General features: G+C 43.0%; 1 protein-coding gene across 10 annotated transcripts in view; it reads right to left on the bottom strand.

Moving 5' to 3' along the window:
* The window catches only part of svila (supervillin a), a 109,381-nt gene that overhangs the window by 68,999 nt on the left and 21,202 nt on the right, over positions 1–19,180 (bottom strand). For 4 of the 10 annotated variants that reach the window (XM_083778285.1, XM_083778286.1, XM_083778287.1 and 1 more), the window contains exons 1-2: positions 6,123–6,562; positions 920–983 (exon numbers count right to left, since the gene is read on the bottom strand). In XM_083778285.1, coding sequence (XP_083634411.1) covers positions 920–983; positions 6,123–6,180 — 122 coding nt within the window. In that variant the 5' untranslated portion in view covers positions 6,181–6,562. Of the gene's footprint in view, positions 1–919; positions 984–6,122; positions 6,563–19,180 lie in introns of those variants that run through there. The other 6 variants (XM_083778289.1, XM_083778290.1, XM_083778284.1 and 3 more) reach the window with 2 other exon arrangements.

The following is a 19,180-nucleotide window of genomic DNA, read 5'->3' as shown; positions in this document are numbered from 1 at the left end:
CTTAATATTATAACAGCGTCTACTTTAGCTGATAAACATCTTACAGTCAGAGTCGTCCAACATCTAAGCACAGAGTTTTGTTCACAACACCACCACCACCACCAGCCAGGGTCGTTCAGTGTCGGGGTGTCAGTGCAGTTCTTGCTGCCGTGGGAGGAAAACGTTATATATAGCCTGGCTATAATTATAGGTGGCGGGGTGGAGTATTTGACACCGAGCCAACAACGTGACGCTGAACAATCCCACTAATGCTGCAGTATAGGTATAGCAAGCAAGCAGCACCGGTCCGTACGTGACCTTATCTTTCACTTTCTCACTGGGCTTGGACGGACGCCGGCCCCACAGTCTGATCATGATCCACTGTGGCTTTGTCGTCTGAAACCCTGGATGGCTGGATGAGCTCGCCCTCACGCTGCACGCACAGCCATGCAAATACACTCTGGGGAGGCGATTGAGGAGCTATTTATGGATGAGCAGAGAGACTGCAGTCAGTGTGTGTGTATGCTGTATTGGTGCACGAAGTTAGGGTAAAGAAAACTAGGATCATACCGTGTCGCTGTCGGGTGGAAACCTCATACTCTAGTTACTAGACTTATCGTTGCTCTCAGGCAGAAGACTTGTATTTCCGTATGTCTTGTCTAGTGGCATTTAGACCAATTCAGCCCTTTTGCGATCAAAAGCTGCTATGGCCAGATGGGGCTACAAAACCGTCCCCAACCATCTGTGAATGTGGAGAAGAGGACCATACGATGCAGCACTGCCTTGTCTGCCCTCTACTACCCAAACCCTGCAGCTTAAAAGATCTCACAGAGTTCAACAATAATGCAAAAGACTGTAAAGAAGTGGGAAACTGTCATCTAACCACATGCTTCAAAGACACGAAAAGAAGAAGAAGAAGGCCTTTTTCTAAATGTCTTACCTTAGAGCTCTTTTCTGTAGTAGTCTGGGGTTGCTGAGTTTAATGGGGGGCTCACTCCCGAGTCCTGTGGAGAGAACAGAAAGAGGTCAGCGTTCGTTTACAGGAGAGGTCACAGACGTCATGTAAAAAGGGTACAACAAGAGGAGACAGGCAATCTCACGCACGCTGCAAGTTCATTTAGAGTTTTTAAATGAACAAATTAAAAACCAAGCGATGAGAGCACATTAAGAGGTCAAACGGACACTTTCTCCAGAGAAATTGGCACAAACTAACATTAATCAAGGAGATTTTGTCACGAGAATATATATATATATAAAAATATAATATATAATTGCGGCTACACTGTCTGCATGAATCAGGTGCAACAATAAGTGACGGCAAAATTGCTGTAATGAGAGGAACGTCCCAGCATGTTTGTTTACATACAGACACCAGGTGAAAGTTCACAACCAGCTGAGCTGACTCACAGGAGCAGCCAACATGCACACGTGTGTGTGGCCACACACACACACACACACACACACACACACACACACACACACACACACATGCAAAACGCAGCGGACAGAAGAGGGCAAGAGGCCGTGTCTCCTGTGGTGGAAAAAGTACTCACATTTATTACTTAAGTAAAAGTATCAATGCTCAATGTAGAAATACTCTTTTACAAGTAAAAGTCCGGAAAAAAAAAATTGTAGAGTAAAAACTTCTGAAGTATTGGTATCAAAATATACCAAAAGTAGAAAGTACTCATTGTGCAGAATGTGCCATTTAAAGTTTTCAAATGTATACAAATATTTTGAAAAGAGCAGATCTACAAGCTCACAATGAGTCACATCGCGACACATTGTGAGCTTGTAGATCGGCTATTTTCAAATGGCCGAAATGTATATAGGGCTGAAGTGTTTATGTATGAAGTGTAATGTATGTTTTGTAATAATAATCAAAGTAACTAGTAACTAAAGTTTTCAAATAAATGTAGTGAAGTAAAAGTGCAATATTTGCCTCTGAGATGTATAGTGGAGTAGAAGTAATTTAGAAGCATTTGATATTGGAAATACTCAAGTAAAGTACAAATACCTCAAAAGTGTGCTTAAGTACAGTACTCAAGTAAATGTACTTAGTTACTTTCCACCACTGACCATCTCACAGCCAGAGACCGTCTCCTATAAAGTCTGTCAAGGTTGCGTTGCCGAGCAGCTTAGATGATGCCAGTGGTCACTGTCACAGAGGAGGGACCCAACATTCACCGTGAATACAGTAGACAGCATGAATATAAATTATATTTAATATAATCTGGCCATTCTATTCTTTCACGGTCTGGTGTGCATTAGTGGAAAATGGTCAAGAACCAGTAAACAATGACTGTGTGGTGGTAAACACCTGCCCTAGACGACATACAACCCCATTACCTCAAATGTGTGGCTATTAGGCATCATAAACATCCTTTCAGAGAATGTCACTTATCTGGAATATCCCCTTAAGGAACATCGGTGCCTGGCTGAGTTATTGACTCCAAAACCTCAAGCGGGTGGTTTTGGCTGCCCCCGCGGACCTCGGATTGGCCACAGCAGGCAATTCTGGGACAAACATGTGGTTTAACTTCCATCCGCAGAGAGAGAGAGACCACCTCTCCAAGTTCAAATCAGGGGCGCCTGACACACCCCTCCTTCAGAAGAACCTCGAAGAAAAATGTACCTCCATTTCCAAGCTCCGTTAGTCCGTATTAGGGGTGTTTGCATTGATGCTCAAATCCCTCCGACTTAAGGGAAAACAATAATTTGAGAAGAAGTGGGACTACGGTAATAGAGAAGGTTGTTGTGTGCTGGGATCTGTTTTGGATAGAGGCGTATTGTTTCAGCTGGGTGGAATTAACACCGGCTCATTCCATACATATTATATTCCCGTGACAATTATGGACGAAAAGATCACACTGCTGTAACAGATACGTAGCTGGCGCATACAATGCATGGATACAAAAAGGCTAAATAGACACGCGCAATTTAAGAGGACAATTTGGATATTATAGAATTATCGAAGATTAGAGATACTTGTTGGCAAGGAAGAACCTCAAGCTGTCAGCTGTGAAATACTGAGAAAATACAAACATTTTAACCCCCCCCCCTTCTTCCCTTTATTTTGTATTTATCTGGAAATAACGATACAATGGGAACGAAAACTAATTTCATTTCAACCACTTTTTCTGTAAACCTGTGACGTGACAATAAATTCAGATTCTGACGAGTGGCTTCCAATGTAAAAGATACCGGATAGGATACAGACTGCAATGTACAATCTACAATATTGATACAAGAGCACCTAAAAGAATATAGCGTCCTGGATTGGCAGATGTACTGTAGTACTGTACTGTATGTGCATGATTCCTGCAGGATTATTTTTTTGTTGTTTTGTTGTTTTCTAATTAAAAAAAGTGCCAAATCCAAAACTCTCATAATGATTGGGCTCTAATATGACCGGCCTATATCTATCTGTCATACAGCCTGATTTAACCCAGAGCTGTGTGTTCGTTCCTCCAGCACCTCATATATAGCCCGTGGATACAGGCATGTGAGCACACATATACGAGCCCGTCAAGAGGAGTGACCTTTGAGAAGCCGTGGTCGGTGCCTCCTCAACACATTCGTCATTCCAGACGTGCGCGTAAAAAACCTCCACAATGATCACAGATGTCGCTCAGCCCTTTGATGCCAGATATAATCCAACAGACACTACGTACGGTCTAGCACTGTACAGCCCCAGGGGGGGGGGGGAATGGTGCAGAGCCATTCTTCAGCACTGTGTGTGTGTAATGTGTATGTTGACGATGCTGTAAAAACAGCTTGACACTGTTAACGCATGGGAATACGATGGTTTCATGACTCAGTGGAGCTTCACTCATCCTCTGAAGTGAGTGCAGTCTTTAATTATTGTGACATTATCACATTTCTTGAAACACCATAACACGGACAGATCATTTTTTAAGAGACCCGTTAGCCGAGTGGATAGAGAACAGGACGTTTGAGCAAGACACTTTTGATTGATTGGTTGATTGATTACTTTATTAGTATGAAAACGGTACAGCAGAACAGTTGAAAAAATCCCCACGGGGGGCTCGTTTCCATAATGTACTCAATTCATCATCATCATGTAATACACACAACAACAACACATTACAAATCAGCAACAACACTAAAAGTTTTTTTACAGCAAAAAGGGGTGGGGGCAGAGGATGCTCCGATCCAGCCGAGCAGCCATCTGCTTGGTGAAGCAGGAAAAGTAATTTCCCCTCCCCGGAAAATACTCCCTTTACTTTCATTTCAAAACGAGAAGATAGTGGTCTTTGGGAATCGACAGTTCTCCCTTCTCTTATGAACTAACAGCGATCTGTGTCACTGAAACCTACATGTTTTTAGCCAGGACGAAGATGCATAGTGCCATTGATGTCAAGCCTAATTATAAACACACACACACACACACACACACACACACACACACACACGCACAATAACACCGTACCAAATAGGCACCCGGGGTGACTCGTGAGCATATGTCTAAATAGAGGTGTGGGATTAACTTCCACGATTGGGATTACAGCAAAGCCAAAAGGAAATGTGTCACTCCTAAACCATGAGGACATTACATCACACTTGCGGAGTGCATGTGTGTGTGCCGGGGGGTGTGGCTGGGTCAGCTTAAAGCCCACCCACCCTGCCCTACCCCATGAGGGATAGGGGGGGGGGGGGGGGGGGGTATTGGGCTGGGGAAATGGTGAAGTAGTCCCAAGAACTTTGTGGTAAAGTGGCGTCAACTGACTCAACTGCTAACGTTGTGTTAGCTTGTAGATCAGTTCTCGTCAGCGGTGCAACACATCGTTAGGTTGTAGAGCTGTTCTTCCAAGTTGTCTGCAAGTGACACCGTCACACGATGGAGGACAGATCAAGGTGAAGACAGGCCGTCGAATGGAAAACGGGATACTAGGGGGATGCCATACTGTGTGTCGTCGGCTCCCCAAAAACTATAACCACCCCGGGTGGTTCGTTTCTTTTTTCTGGCCTTAGTTCACAGCCCATACATCCAAACAGAAAAGTCCTATCTGATTGTATTAAACAACATTAAATTACGTTAAACTCACTTTGCTACTCGATTTGCCATTCACTTTATGCATTCACATACCCTCTATAGTGGGGAAAGCTTTCCCAGATAATAGCAGATGGACAACCTGCCGAAAATAGCCAATAGTCAATAACAGAAAACAGAACCAGACAATAAGTCAATAACAGTATAGACAGAGCCCTGAGGGACTCCGCTCAACCATATTATGTGAGGTTTAAGTGGCTAATGACAATGTGTGACAACAATGACACAAATGGCTCATCTCAGTTACCAAGTCTCAAGTCCGGGGGTGAGGGGCGGGGCAGAAAGCAAAGGAGCAGATACAGGTAAGGGGACGCTTTGACAGTCATGTGTGGTAAATAAGGCATGACAACACGCACGCACACACAAATAAGCTTCCTAGGACGTCCTTACCGTCGCACCAGGCAGTAGGACACCTGTTACGCCAATATGGAAAACTAGATCACGCAACCATCCATCCACACTTTGGAAATAATACTGACACTAAAGAGAATGATGTGAAATGCTTGCACACCAGGACACAAAGCCCTATGGCAAGGCAGAACACTCGCACTATGCACAAGCACATTCTCCTGCTTTCTCTCTCACACACACACACACACACACGCAGTGAGTACGCACAAAATGGGCAGATATAAAGCCTAAATATGGCCATAGATTTACAGTCCACACATAACCAGATAACAGTTCCATAAATAAGTCCAGACAAAGTAGCCGTGCGGTCCAGGAATAGCTCTCTCCAACCTGCCACCTCCTGCAGCGTTAAGAGTTGCTTATCTCTGGTGCCTGGTCGGCGTGTCCTTGGAGGCTACAGCTGCAGCCTGCAGCGCAAGGACAGCTGGCTGGAAACGAGGGCAGTGAGCAGAGTGAGAGAGAGAGAGAGACACTGCAGTTTGCACAGCATGCCAACTCCCCACCACCACACAGACAGACAGCACCAGTCTCAGCCTGCTGTAGTCGCTCACACAGCTCTGCTCCGCTATACCCTGTCCCAGCAGAAGCTTAATCTCCAAAACCCCCCACCCCCCCCCTCCTCCATCCGCCCCCCCTCCCAGATTGCAGGCTCCCTTACCTTGGCTGCAAAACTTGACATGGCTCAGGTAATTCGAAATCCATGGGTTGCGATACATTTTGGCAAAACGTGTACAGAACACACACACACACACACACACACACGCAGGAAGAAAGGGAGAGAGAGAATGAAGCTGAAATGAAGGGAGTGAGAGAGATGGAGAGAGAGGGGTTTAAGGACCACAGAGCAGGCGCCTGACTGGAGGGTGATGATGCAGATATACACGCAGTGAGTCAGTGCCCCAGGACAGAGAGAGCGAGATAGAGAGAGAAGGAGGGAGGGAGGGAGAGGAGGGGAATCAGGTAGAGCTGGAGCAAGGAGTGGATGGAGAGGGAGGGAGGGGTGGAAGGAGAACGAGAACGAGAACGAGAGAGAGAGAGAGAGAGAGGCAGCCGATCCACGTCCGAGAGGCAGTGGCAGTAAAAGTATAGCGCTGATCCCTGCAGGTGGAGTAGAGCTGTGAAGAGACGCTCCCCCTTCGCCCTGGCCCCTCTCGCTAGCCCGCACGCTAAAAGGCTAACTGCTGCCCACCACCACCTCCAGACTGCTTGGAAAGGCTAAAAAGCCACTCAACGCAGGCTAAGCTCATTAGCAGAGGCAAGGAAATTAGGCCCCATCCTCCTTGCTATACGCTGACAGATGGGAGCCTTAAGAAGAGTTCCTGCATCCTGCAGAATGACACCCCGCGGGGTGGCGAGGGGAATTGAGGGAGATGGAGGGGGAGAGAGAGAGAGAGATGGTCAGGAAGTCCCGGGAGTGTGCCGCTGTCCCTTGGCAGGCGGACAAAGAGTTTGTGAAGCCAAAAAGAAGCCGGTGCAGAGCGTCAAAGAGGCAGCGAACGCAGCATCGATGAAGAGAGGGGCGGTGAACGGAGTGAATACAGAGAGAGAAGAGAGCGGAGCATGAAGTCCAAAATGACCCTCTCAGATGGATGAGAAATTCCACTCATCTCTCAGTGGTGACAAAATAGAGGAACGGCGTGCGAGGAGAGAAGAGGAGGAGGGAGGGAGGGACAGAGGGGAGAAGAAGGGACAAGGTGTGTAGGAAAAAGTGAGAGAGAGAGAGAGAGAGAGAGAGAGAGAGAGAGAGAGAGAGAGAGCCTGCGCAAGAAGACGATAGTGAAAGAAAACAAAGTAGAGGGCGGGAAGAAGCTATGAGGAGAGAGAGAGAGAGAGAGAGAGAGAGAGAGAGAGAGAGAGAGAGAAAGGAATGCAAGCAAGTGAGAATGAGGGAACCAGAGAGAGAATGTGAAGTCAGCTGTGCTCGTGTGCTGTGGGGGCTTGTGTGAGTAATGGTGTTGGGCCAAATGCTTTAGCCATCCACAGAACGGTCAAAAAAAGAAGTCTACCAGGGGACAGAAATAGACTGATTTATCGCCATCTCAGAATTCTCCATTCTCTTTAACACACTCATCAAAAAGTCTGTGCGTGTCAATAATATTCCCTGAGAGTCAGAAGACAAATTGCACCTTCATAAAAAAGCTGCACCCTGAAATGATTATGCTGTAATTGGATGCCATTGTGTAAACTCTAATCCCACTCACGCACACGCACGCGCACACACACACACACACACACACACACACACACACACACACACGAAAGGTCAAGACATGCTTATCATTCTACTGATAGGGTATTGGGGTTGGCACGGACCCCAAGATGTCTTTCAGTTGCAGGTCTTATCTTGGCAGCGACATTACAGACTAACCTGTCACCAACAAACACACAGGCTTCAACATGAACCAGTTCTCCTTGGAAATTAGATTAGGTTGCACGCGTGACTGTATCGAAAACCATTTGCACCTCAGAATTAAGAAATTCAAACCACATGCATGCATTATGTGGCTCTTAAGTAACATGGAAGCCCCCAAAATGAGTGAGTCTTTTGTTCCTCACTTTATTACTGAAGATATAGAATAGCATTCCAGTATTCAGTACTTTCTGGTGCAGTCTGACTGCATGGGGTGTGTTCATAGTCAAAGAGGTGGCATATTATTTGTCTGCCTCTCAGAGGTGAGCTCATCATCTGGTCTCGCAATGCAAGCTCCCACTGTGCGCACACACTGCTAACGTGCCAATTCACGCTGGAGGCGAGGGGAGCTATACCTCCACACACAGCGCTCTACCACGCTGCTATGTGCAGCCTTCACCCTGCCTGGGGAGGTCCGTCCGAGCCTGGGATTTCTTCTTCCCAAGTAAAACAATACACTAAAAACAAATGGCTCTGGTGTGCAATTCATAGTTGTGAAATGGAATCCAGATTGAAAGCATACCCACAAGATTGTTTCACACAGCCGCATGGCTCACTGACTGGCTCACCTCATTTAGAGTCGGAACTAATCTTTTTTGCAGAGATTTTTAGATTATAAAATATAGTTTTGCAATTGGACATTTTTTGGCCCAAGGGTGTCATAAAAAAAAGGTTGTGAGGTCCACAAAAAAATTAAGTTAGGCATGAATGTGCGAATGTGTGAATGTTTTACGTAATCAACCCATTGGGTTTTGAGATATCTTGTGTGTGGTTGGTTAAGAGTAGCATGCTTAATACTGTATAGGTATCTTCAGTCAACTAACACTAACATTGTACCTAAGCAAGTTACTCACGTTAACCCATTTTGGACTGAGGTCGATTAAAAAAAGTCTTCTAAATCCTAACATTTTTGAGAAAAACCCATGTTCCTGTGTCAGTGGTGCTCAACCTTTTTCATGTCAAGGACCCCCAGAATGATCTCTATTGGGCCACGGACCCCCATCTCAAAATATGTAGTTCCAGGGACCCCCCCCCCCCCCCCCCCCAGAAGCCAATATTTTAGTTAAAAATGTTCGCTCTGAAATATATATTCAAAGATTTGCACCACACTTTCACGACTTTTCAAAAATAGCAGACATACAAGCTCGTAGCGCGCCACTCGTTGGCACGCTATGAGCTTGTAGATCTGCTAATTTTCAATAGCTAAAGTAGAACAGAATGCTTAAAACACCAAAAAGGGTTCCCACTTCCCATCCTAAAATGGGATAACAAGAGATGTAAATTGCAGGCTGAGATCCCAGAATTGTATAATAGTGTGTTATAGTGCCTGTTGAGGGATGGTGTGGCCGCTACTCGCAACGTACAGTATGCTCTACAAAATAGTATGATCTACAAAATAAAGCATTTGCCATAAAGTTGCAGTTTTAAGTGTTGCGGGTGCAGTACTTAGTTTAGACAGTTTTTGGTTTAGACTAGTCATTGGTTAGACCGGTCATTAGTCCTACAACTACAACCTATCTCAAACCCTCACCCTAAACCTAACCTCCCACGGGGCAGCACACCTAAACCTAACCTTAACCCATGTCTAACCATCAATGACTAGTCTAAACTAAGTATGCACCCCCAAACCCTCACCCTAAACCTAACCTCCCACGGGGCAGCACACCTAAACCTAACCGGTCCTTAACCCATGTCTAACCATCAATGACTAGTCTAAACTAAGTATGCACCCCCAAACCCTCACCCTAAACCTAACCTCCCACGGGGCAGCACACCTAAACCTAACCGGTCCTTAACCCATGTCTAACCAACGACTAGTCTAAACTAAGTATGCACCCCAGTGTTGCTAAAGTCAAAGTGTGTAACAATGAAAAGGGTATAGGGTTAAAAATAACAGGGACCTGGTTTGACAGCAAGAATGCATTTTAGTTCCATTTATAGAACGGAGCACAAATATTCTGGGGACTGGGGAGAGAGAAAGGAGAGTAGAGATGGTGAAACAAAAACATGATTGATGCTTCGCTGCCTCATTGGAGCACAGAAAAACATTACTTTGTTACTTCATGTTGTCTGACATTCATTGAAAATGATTTGTACACCAGTTTCTTTGTCACTGCTATGAACACAACATCATCATTCCTCTGCAGTGCCTTAAGTGTTGTTCTCTGTCAGGCACTTAACATTCATGACCATGTCTCCACAGCAGCACCACTGAGCTGAGGACTGGGCTCTGTCACCAGAGAAATGTGGTGCTGATGGGTCCCTCTGGGAAGAACAGAGGGCACCTGATTTACTTCCACTCCTTGGCGAGAAAGAAAAGTAATCAGTTAGATCAGTGGTTCTCAACCAGTGGTCCAGGGGACCACCGGTGGTCCTTGAGGGGGTTCCAGGTGGTCCCCATGCTAAATGATGGAGTGTTGGTGTAACCAAATGGACCCTTATGGATCTTTAACTCTTGAGAGTGTAAAATGAAACCAAATGGACCCATAGGGTCCATTTGGTTTCATTTAAAGCTCTCAACATTATTGTTAAACAACTGCGTTATTTAATTTACAAGAGGTCTACACAATTAGAACGTAGAAGAATTGTTTGCCTGTTATCTCTCCACATCAATATGGCATGGAATTGTGGAAGAAATCTTATCCAACGATAACTAAATAGTCTTTAGTTTTGGGTCTGAGAGGTTAAATCTCATCAGATGGTGGTCCCTGACTCAAACAATGCTATGATATGAAAAGGGTTGAAAACCACTGAGTTAGATGCAATAAAAGTAAAAGGCAGAAGCAGTGATATTAGTATTGGAACCAATACAATAGTAATAGAATTAATAAATGTGTATTATAAGTATAGTAGTATTTGTGTTAATAGTACACTATACTGACAACTATTAGTAGTTGAACAAGACTAGGTGATATTAAATAATCACTGGAAGCTAGAGGCCCTAGATCAGGGCGGGTGTCAAACTGCTGGCAGGGTTCAATCTGGCCTGTTGGATGAGTTGGGTAAAATAAATGAAGGTAAAAATAAATCAAGAAATGTCCCGTCATCATCTTTCTGTGGTCCTCTCTCTCCCCTTGCCATTCAGTGTGCATTGGAAACAATGGAGGCTTAGGGGAGGTGACCTTAGAGTATCTATGAATAGAGATGGCATCTGAGTTCTCCTTCCATCCACTTGCATTAAGTTGCTCAAAAGCGGATGAGGCGATTTCACTCCTCCTTCCGGGTAGGAACAGAGTGCATTCTGGGATGGATTTGCCCCAAACACATGAACGCACTGCCGTTGAACGCGCACGAACGTGCTGCCGTCGTGAACGTGCACAATGATAGTCAACGGACCAGCGCGTTCATGTGTTTGGGCCCACGCTGCAATACCAAATTCGGCCACTATGTCCATTTCGCCAAAGGGTTTCCTCTGGGTGCCGTCTCTATTCATATATACTCTAAGGAGGTGACCCACCTGCTTTGTGTAAGCACTGCGAGCGCCACCCTCATGCTATGTTCACACTAGTGGTGACAAACTAACAGGATACAAGGCTAGTGACATGAAGATACACACTGACACGCACTTGATAGTGGATACGTGATGCACTACAAAGTTGCCCTCACTTGGCTAAAGCTAAATGACTGATGTAGCTCTATTGGGGTTGGGGATAATTAATTTATGGTGTTGATGCAACTTTGTCTGTCACCGAGTTTGTGGAGCTGGTACTGTTACATTGTGCAGCAAAAGCCTGAAAATGGACAGTGCTACCATCAAAACAGATAATTTTATTACATGGACTCAAACATCAATTTGATGCTTTTTTTTTTTCTGAAACGAGTGGCCTAACCTGTCAGAGTGAAGACTTTGCTCAAATGTTGTATTAAATTAGGCTTGTGTACGGAGATAGGACTATTCATTTATTAAAAAGGGAAGCCGTTTGCAACTTTGCGTCACATAAAATCTAATCAAATCATGATGTAGGTACGCAACTACGCATGTTCATTTGAACCAAACTGTCATCGTGATTCAAAGTTGGATATGATTGAATAATCGCCACATACTTGTCACAACAAGCCACAACAAAGCCACAGCAATAAGTAACGCCCATTTTCCACACATTCGACCTACCATTCACAAAATAATATTTTCACATATAAATATATATGATCAGATTTGAGCATAAAGAATGTTTCCACAAAGATTAACGTATTCATACGTTTCTTTATCGTCTACAAATAAAATAGAGTAATTCTGATTTGAATACAACCATATTAACAGTGCCATGCGCCCCGGGCTGTCACTCAATCTGTAGACAGAGCACAAGGTGTTTGCCTGAATAACCAGGACAGGCAGTACTCCAATAATAGCAGTAGTACAAGAGAGCCTGATACAGTATAACTACAGTACTCCAATAATAGCAGTAGTACAAGAGAGCCTGATACAGCAACTATCGGACTGCATTGTGCCCGTTTAGGCACAATGCAGGATCCACAACAAGTAGTAGGGATGCTCCGATAAGGTATTTTGGGACCGATACCGATTGTTTTTCTCATGATCGGCCAATACCGATACTGATCTTTTGAAATGTTGCACATTTTGATATTTCCAAAATCAACGTCAAAACTGTCCCTGTGTGTGTGGAAGGAGGAAGGGGAGAACGTTTAGGCCCGTCACAAAGATGCAAAATGATATTATACTCTATATCGGATTGACATTTATACCACTTAAATAGTGTAAAAGATCAGTTTCTCCAGATAGGGTAAATGCCGATTACCGATCAGAGTGAATATCGGTCGATCCAGTCTGACGATGACATGCCTGAGACTCGTCTGCTCAGGATTCATCAGATCAGACACAGTGTTAATCACCTGGTTGTCCATGCACAACACTAGCCTATCAAATATCACAGAGCCTGAACAATCGAGTCATCGACCTTTATGACATGAAATAGGATCACAGTAGTCTGCCTCCTCAATTCAAACAACAATACTGTTGCTATCGTCACACTATCACTGTGCTTATCACCGTCAGCTGTCTAGGCCGTTTGGCAGTCAGCCTGCAGCTGAGGTTTGTTTGTAATGTATGACTCACCTGCAGCTACAAGGATGAGATCAGCGCTACAAACCAGCCCTTCTACCCCGTCATTAACGATGACGACTCTTCGCTTGCCAAGGATGGGCAAGACCGTGCAGGCCGCTGCAGCTGCGCTCTAATCTTCGAGGGTTGCATTGTAACTAGGGGGTTTATTGAAAACAGTAATGGGCCTTGAAAAAAAAAACCCACAAGATACCGTAGGCAGAAACAAATGTGCACGGAACAGAAGCATGGCAAAACAAATACACAGATGTTTACAGACATAAGAGGGGGAATAATTAGTGGTATTTATTTGACAATCCATCCCGAGTTCACAAGAGGAGCTCATTAAAATGTATGCTGATGCAAGCGTGTTGTTGTTGTTGCATTAAGAGGCATTACTTCACAAGAACACAATTAAAAGGTTCTAGAAACAAGCATGCCAATACACACAAAACTTAAAAATAACAAAGCTCTCCAATCACACCACAGATGTTTAAGTTCAATTACCTTTCTTTGTAGTTGTTACGTCCCCACCAAAAAGGTCCAGGTGTTTTTTTGTGCAAAAGCTCCTTATTGGCTATTAGTCCAGGCAAAGTAGCATTTCCAGACAGACTAATTAAAAGAGAATTTTTTTCACCATAGATCATCTCTATGAGGTGTCTAGAACAACATACTAAAAGTCCTAAGAAATCCTAGATGCGGAAATATGTTTAATTCTCATCAATTCAAGATGTGTGCTAATACCTCGAGAAAACTAAACACCCTAATGGGCTTTTTTTTTCTTTTGTCCTATCACAATGAAACTTTCCACAATGAATCTTAACATGAAAACTAAACTTCTTTGTATTACAAGTTTCTCTGAAACTTAATTTGAATATGCAAATTAGCTTAATATATTGAATATGCCTACATTTGCATATCACGAAAATTACTTTTCCCCAAAATGTATAATATTTACATTGTTGTTTGTTAATGATATCAAACACACTGATCAGACTTTCATGAACCATTTCATCGAAATATTGTGACTTCATAGAATAACACCATTCATATGTATGACAAATGCATAAATCCGTCAAATCTTCCTCCAACCATCCTACTGCTAATGGTTGATGGCAATGCTGCTTTTGGACTGGCCTCGAGGTATTAGCACACATCTTGAATTGATGAGAATTAAACATATTTCCGCATCTAGGATTTCTTAGGACTTTTAGTATGTTATTCTAGACACCTCATAGAAATGATATCTGTTGAAAAAAAAGCGCTCAATGAATTGCATTGAATTGAATGGGGTTTGAATGGGGCTATGGGGTGCTAATTCGCTTATTTCCATCAAAATAAGTAGTAAACTGTGCCGCTTGGGATATTATTTACATTATGAAGAGAGGATATATACAAAATATATATAATTTTGAGCGATGGAAATAAGAAAATTAGAACAACACCCCATAGCCCCATTCAATTCCCATTCAAGTTAATGCAATTCATTTAGGGCTTGTGGTAAGGGAAATAGCCAATAAGGAGCTTTTGCACAAAATAACACCTGGACCTCTTTGGTGGGGACGTAACAACTTCAACTAAAGGTAAGAAAGCCTTCTAGCATGGAATTCTCCTTTAAGTCTGGCAAAAAATATATATCTGCTCACAATGAATCAAGTTCGTGGGCTTGTAGATCTGCCATTTGTGACAAAAATAGGGGAAAAGTGTTCAAAAACCAGGACACATCGGCTGCATAATTGTGTCGTAATTGTTTTTTAAATATTTGCAGATATATTGTCCAGAGACCGATATATTGGTCTGAATATCTGAGGAACCATATTAATAACAAACAGACCCAATAACAAACCTCTACACCAAATCATTTATCAACACAGATGTTGAAGTTCAAAGTCTAGCTTGTTATGGCTCTACAATTTCACATGTGCAGTCATCAATGGGTTCATTTTAAACATAACTATTACCAGATAGTCGCCATTGCACCGAAAATGAACTCAAGCTCAAGGGGGCTACCCAGTAGGTCTGCTATAGTGGCAGAAATGAGAAGAAACAACGAGAAGAGAAGAGAAGGCCTGGGCTCCTTCTTAGTACTCAACTAAAATAAAGTCCAGATTTACAGCATCCCACAGGAAAGATATCTGTCTTTTCTGGCGAGAGAGCAGCACAGTGGTCCAGCGAGCTGGCCTGGCCATGCAGTCTCTGCAGACACATAACAGAACTCAGGCCTGCTCGGCACGGCCATAAATTCAGCTGGGAGGAGGGTGGGAGAGGGGAACGAGAGGTACAGATATTCATGCTGCTCACGCACAAAAAAGGGGCATTTAAAGAGGGCGGTGGCGAACCAAGACTAAAACTCCATTTGTGATATTATTGTTTTGATGTATTTTACTAGCATAATGGGAGTTTGGTATAAAGCAAACAGATTTGCAATTCCATTAAAAAACAATACATTTTCATCCAAACACATCAGTAGGACTTGGTGAAATATGGTCTGGGGTTTTGATGAGAGTACTATATAGCCTAAGGCTACTGTATTGTTGTGAAATTCCAAAATTTCACTTCAAACAAATATCATTCAGATGAGAACACAAAAACACATTATGTTAGGATTGTGTGAGTGTTACTGTAAGTCTAGATTTACTGAGGCAATACCCTGGACTAAACAGCGTCAGCGAAGGTCTTAAATGCTGTTCTCTTTATGCACTTTGAAGGTCGGATAAACTTCGAACTTTGAAAGAACATTCCTGGTTCCAGAGCTTCATACATATAGTTCCTTTCATAAGGGACGTAAGTCTTTGAAACGGCACACACTATCCCTTCTGAAGATGGATAGGGCCAAGATAAGACTTGCATCAGCTGTGGGCCATCAGCTGTGGGCTGTGGGTCTCCTAAAATAAAGCAGATAACAGTGTCCTATGAAGAGTGGAATGCTTCAAGGAGCCCGGCAGAGATTGTGCCTTCATACTGTAGGAAGGCATACCCTCAAAATACATTTTATAACCTAATGTTGGTGATCATATTGGGTTCTATATATATATTATAAATCAGACCCATCTGAAGTGAGTGGTGTTGTACGCTGTACTGTACTGTACAAGCCCTCCTCCCTGGCCTGTGTGTGTCTGTGTCTTAGGCTGTGCAACATTGACACTTGGTGGTGAACAGACGCTATAACGCTATTTTTGTGCTTGGACAGACCATGGGAGGGACACACATAGCCGTCTATAGGAGTGGTTGCACCACTCACAAAATTACAACACCATATATCTAGAGGTAAACATTACAAACATCGCCGATAAGGTTACTGGAGGTAATTATCTTGAGTTAGGGTTAGGGTATTTCCTAGATTTAAATGACTATGTAAAAATGGAGATATGTTTTGCCAAAGGGACTTTTGTTGTGGCAGATTTTATTTGTCAAGCTTGGGAAAGAAGACAGTACTCTCTATAAATCTGAGTTGTAATATAATGAATTATGTAATGTAAACATGCTGTAAATGCGTGAATTATGTAATGTAAACATGCTGTCAATGCAATTGTGAAATAGTGTCTTATAAACCCAGGAGGGTTGGGCACATTGTGTGCAGGACACGGAAATAAATAAACAATCAAATCAAATCAGTATTCAGGTTGTGGTTGGATGAGATTTTATCACTGTTGACTCTTACTAAAGTGCAAGACCACTTTGGTAGAGGTTTGGGTATAGACTATAGTTACCTTGCCATTGCCATGATGTAATTCCAAATGGACAAGAAATAAAAAAGAATTGCTCCAGTGATTAGAAATTGATGATTCAAAATATGCTCCTCATTGACTTATTACATTGTACGCTGAAACAGCTCTCAAAGTCACTCTTTTAGTATGTAAATAAACAGTTAGTTGATATAAAGCATCACCTCGTACTGTACCAAAGAATAATCCTATGTTATCAACATAAAACGTAACAGTTTGCAGTTGGAAGCACCCAATAATGATGTGATCTTCAACTAGGGCATTTGATCTACTGTATACCGCACATGCACAGCCAGTCTGAACAGTGCCCTGGGGAAAATGTCCACACTCAAGAGAATTCTCACACTCGCCGCCCTCACACCTCATATGTTTGCTCACATAACAGCGTAGAGTAGACTTGGTGTGTGTGTGTGTGTGTGTGTGTGTGTGTGTGTGTGTGTGTGTGTGTGTGTGTGTGTGTGTGTGTGTGTGTGTGTGTGTGTGAGAGAGAGTGAGTGAGTGAGTGAGTGAGTGTCTGATGACTGAGAGTCAGACAGAGACGAAAGAAAGACAAAGACAGCGCGCTAGAGAGAGACACAGAGCTAAACAGATTACAGAAAGAGAAAGAATTTGAAGCGAGAGCACATCTGGTGAGGATGGATCTAGACTAGAGCACCAGCAGAAATGTCCACCGATTCCGTTTGCCAGTGAATTCCTGGTGCCGTTTCCATCTGGGAACATCTTCCCAGGAACCTGTCATCCAGCTTCGTTTAGAGAATGGGAACACAAAAGTGGAATGGAGAGAGACGCTGCTGGAAAGCTTGTACTCATTTCATTTCTCTCCAGAAATGTGTTGGGGAGTGGGGTCAATCGAAAGAACGTTAACCCATTTTGACCTGAGATCAGATTCTAAAAATGTCTGTTTGAAAATGACAGTTTTCTGAAAAAGCTATGTTTCTATGTCAGTCGTTGTTCGATTTTTCAAAAATAGCTAAAGGGGGCTAAAGGGGGTTTCAATAGCTAAAGGGGGTTCTCGCGCAAAAGGGGTTAAGTTGGCCAGAGGAGAAGAGGCTGCCATTGGCCCATTAGCGTACTCAAATCCATCTGTAACATCACTATGGGAGCCTGGCAGCAAACACCTATTTCCACAGAAACGGACTGGGAAGAATCAGTGAACCACGACTTCACAGTGGATGTTTCTGAAATATTACCAATAACAAACATTTATTACAGGGCTTAGAGCCATTCATAATAATGACTTTTGAACAGGCATAACTATAATAGTTACATAAGTTACAAGTAGACAAATATAGCAATGGTAATTTATGGCTCCCACCTCGATGTTCATCTCTCTAGGCTATGAATTACTTTTTTGGGAAATAAAATAATAATTGGACGTTCCAAACCATTGTATATGTATAAAATGGTTTGGTTAATAAGATGTCTTATATCTGTGGGGATTTCCTAGATTTAAATGACTATGTAAAAATGGAGATATGTTTTGCCAAAGGGACTTTTGTTGTGGCAGATGTTATTTGTCAAGCTTGGGAAAGAAGACAGAGTACTCTGTATAAATCTGAGTTGTAATCTATACTATAATAGAGCGAATGTCTGAGTGTGTGTGACTGTGAGTGTGTGTGTGTCCGACCGCATTTTATCTCCTCATTATCTCCTCACTGCCTGCACCAATCGTTCCCACTTTTCACACAGGCATTGACCATATGAATATGGAGGGCGTGACGGAGCCCTTTTTTCGATTTGACACATTAATGATTATTAATTAATTTATTAGTGAATTAAAAACGCACCCGGGTGCAGTACCCCCCGCAGCCACAGGGCGGCAAAACTCCAAGTGAATTGCATTTTGGGACCGTCACTGATTAATACTGGGACACAGTTTTCCGCGTAACTTCAGTTGTTTCGCCCGCAGTTACAGATACACACACACACACACACACACAAATATATTATAGAAGTTGAAATATATCGGAACGGGTAAGGACTAGTATAATTAATTATGTAATGTAAACATGTTGTAAATGTGTGAATTATGTAATGTGAACATGCTGTAAATGGAATTGTGAAATGGTGTCTTATAAACCCATGAGGGTTGGGCACATTGTGTGCAGGACACGGAAATAAATAAACAATCAATCATATATTCTAATAAAACGGATTTTCACTAGACAGAGATGCCTATGGCCAACTCATAGTCCAGAAATTGCATTAGTGAATTTGCATTTGTCGACTACAGAAATGGTGCTTTTCCAAAATGGCCAAAGTTGGAAGTTGATGGAGAAGCCATCTGCCACTGTACAATGAAAAGGCAAAGGAAGGCCGACTGTCCATCTATGGTCTGTACTCTGTCAGCACAGTATGCACCCTGTACTTATATACTCCGTCAGCACCCATAAAGTGGCCACAGATTCACGGCACGCTCTCAACCATACTCTTTTCTCCCAACCAGACCAACTTCTGAAATGCAAATACAAAGCATCTGAAGAATCATGCTGCACAGAATCCAAGATTTAAGACATTTCTTT

This window comes from Protomyctophum parallelum, assembly GCF_964188405.1.
Source record: "Protomyctophum parallelum genome assembly, chromosome: 12".
Lineage (NCBI taxonomy): Eukaryota > Metazoa > Chordata > Actinopteri > Myctophiformes > Myctophidae > Protomyctophum > Protomyctophum parallelum.
Note: the sequence above shows the minus strand (reverse complement) of the source record. Positions and strands in the feature narration are given on the sequence as shown.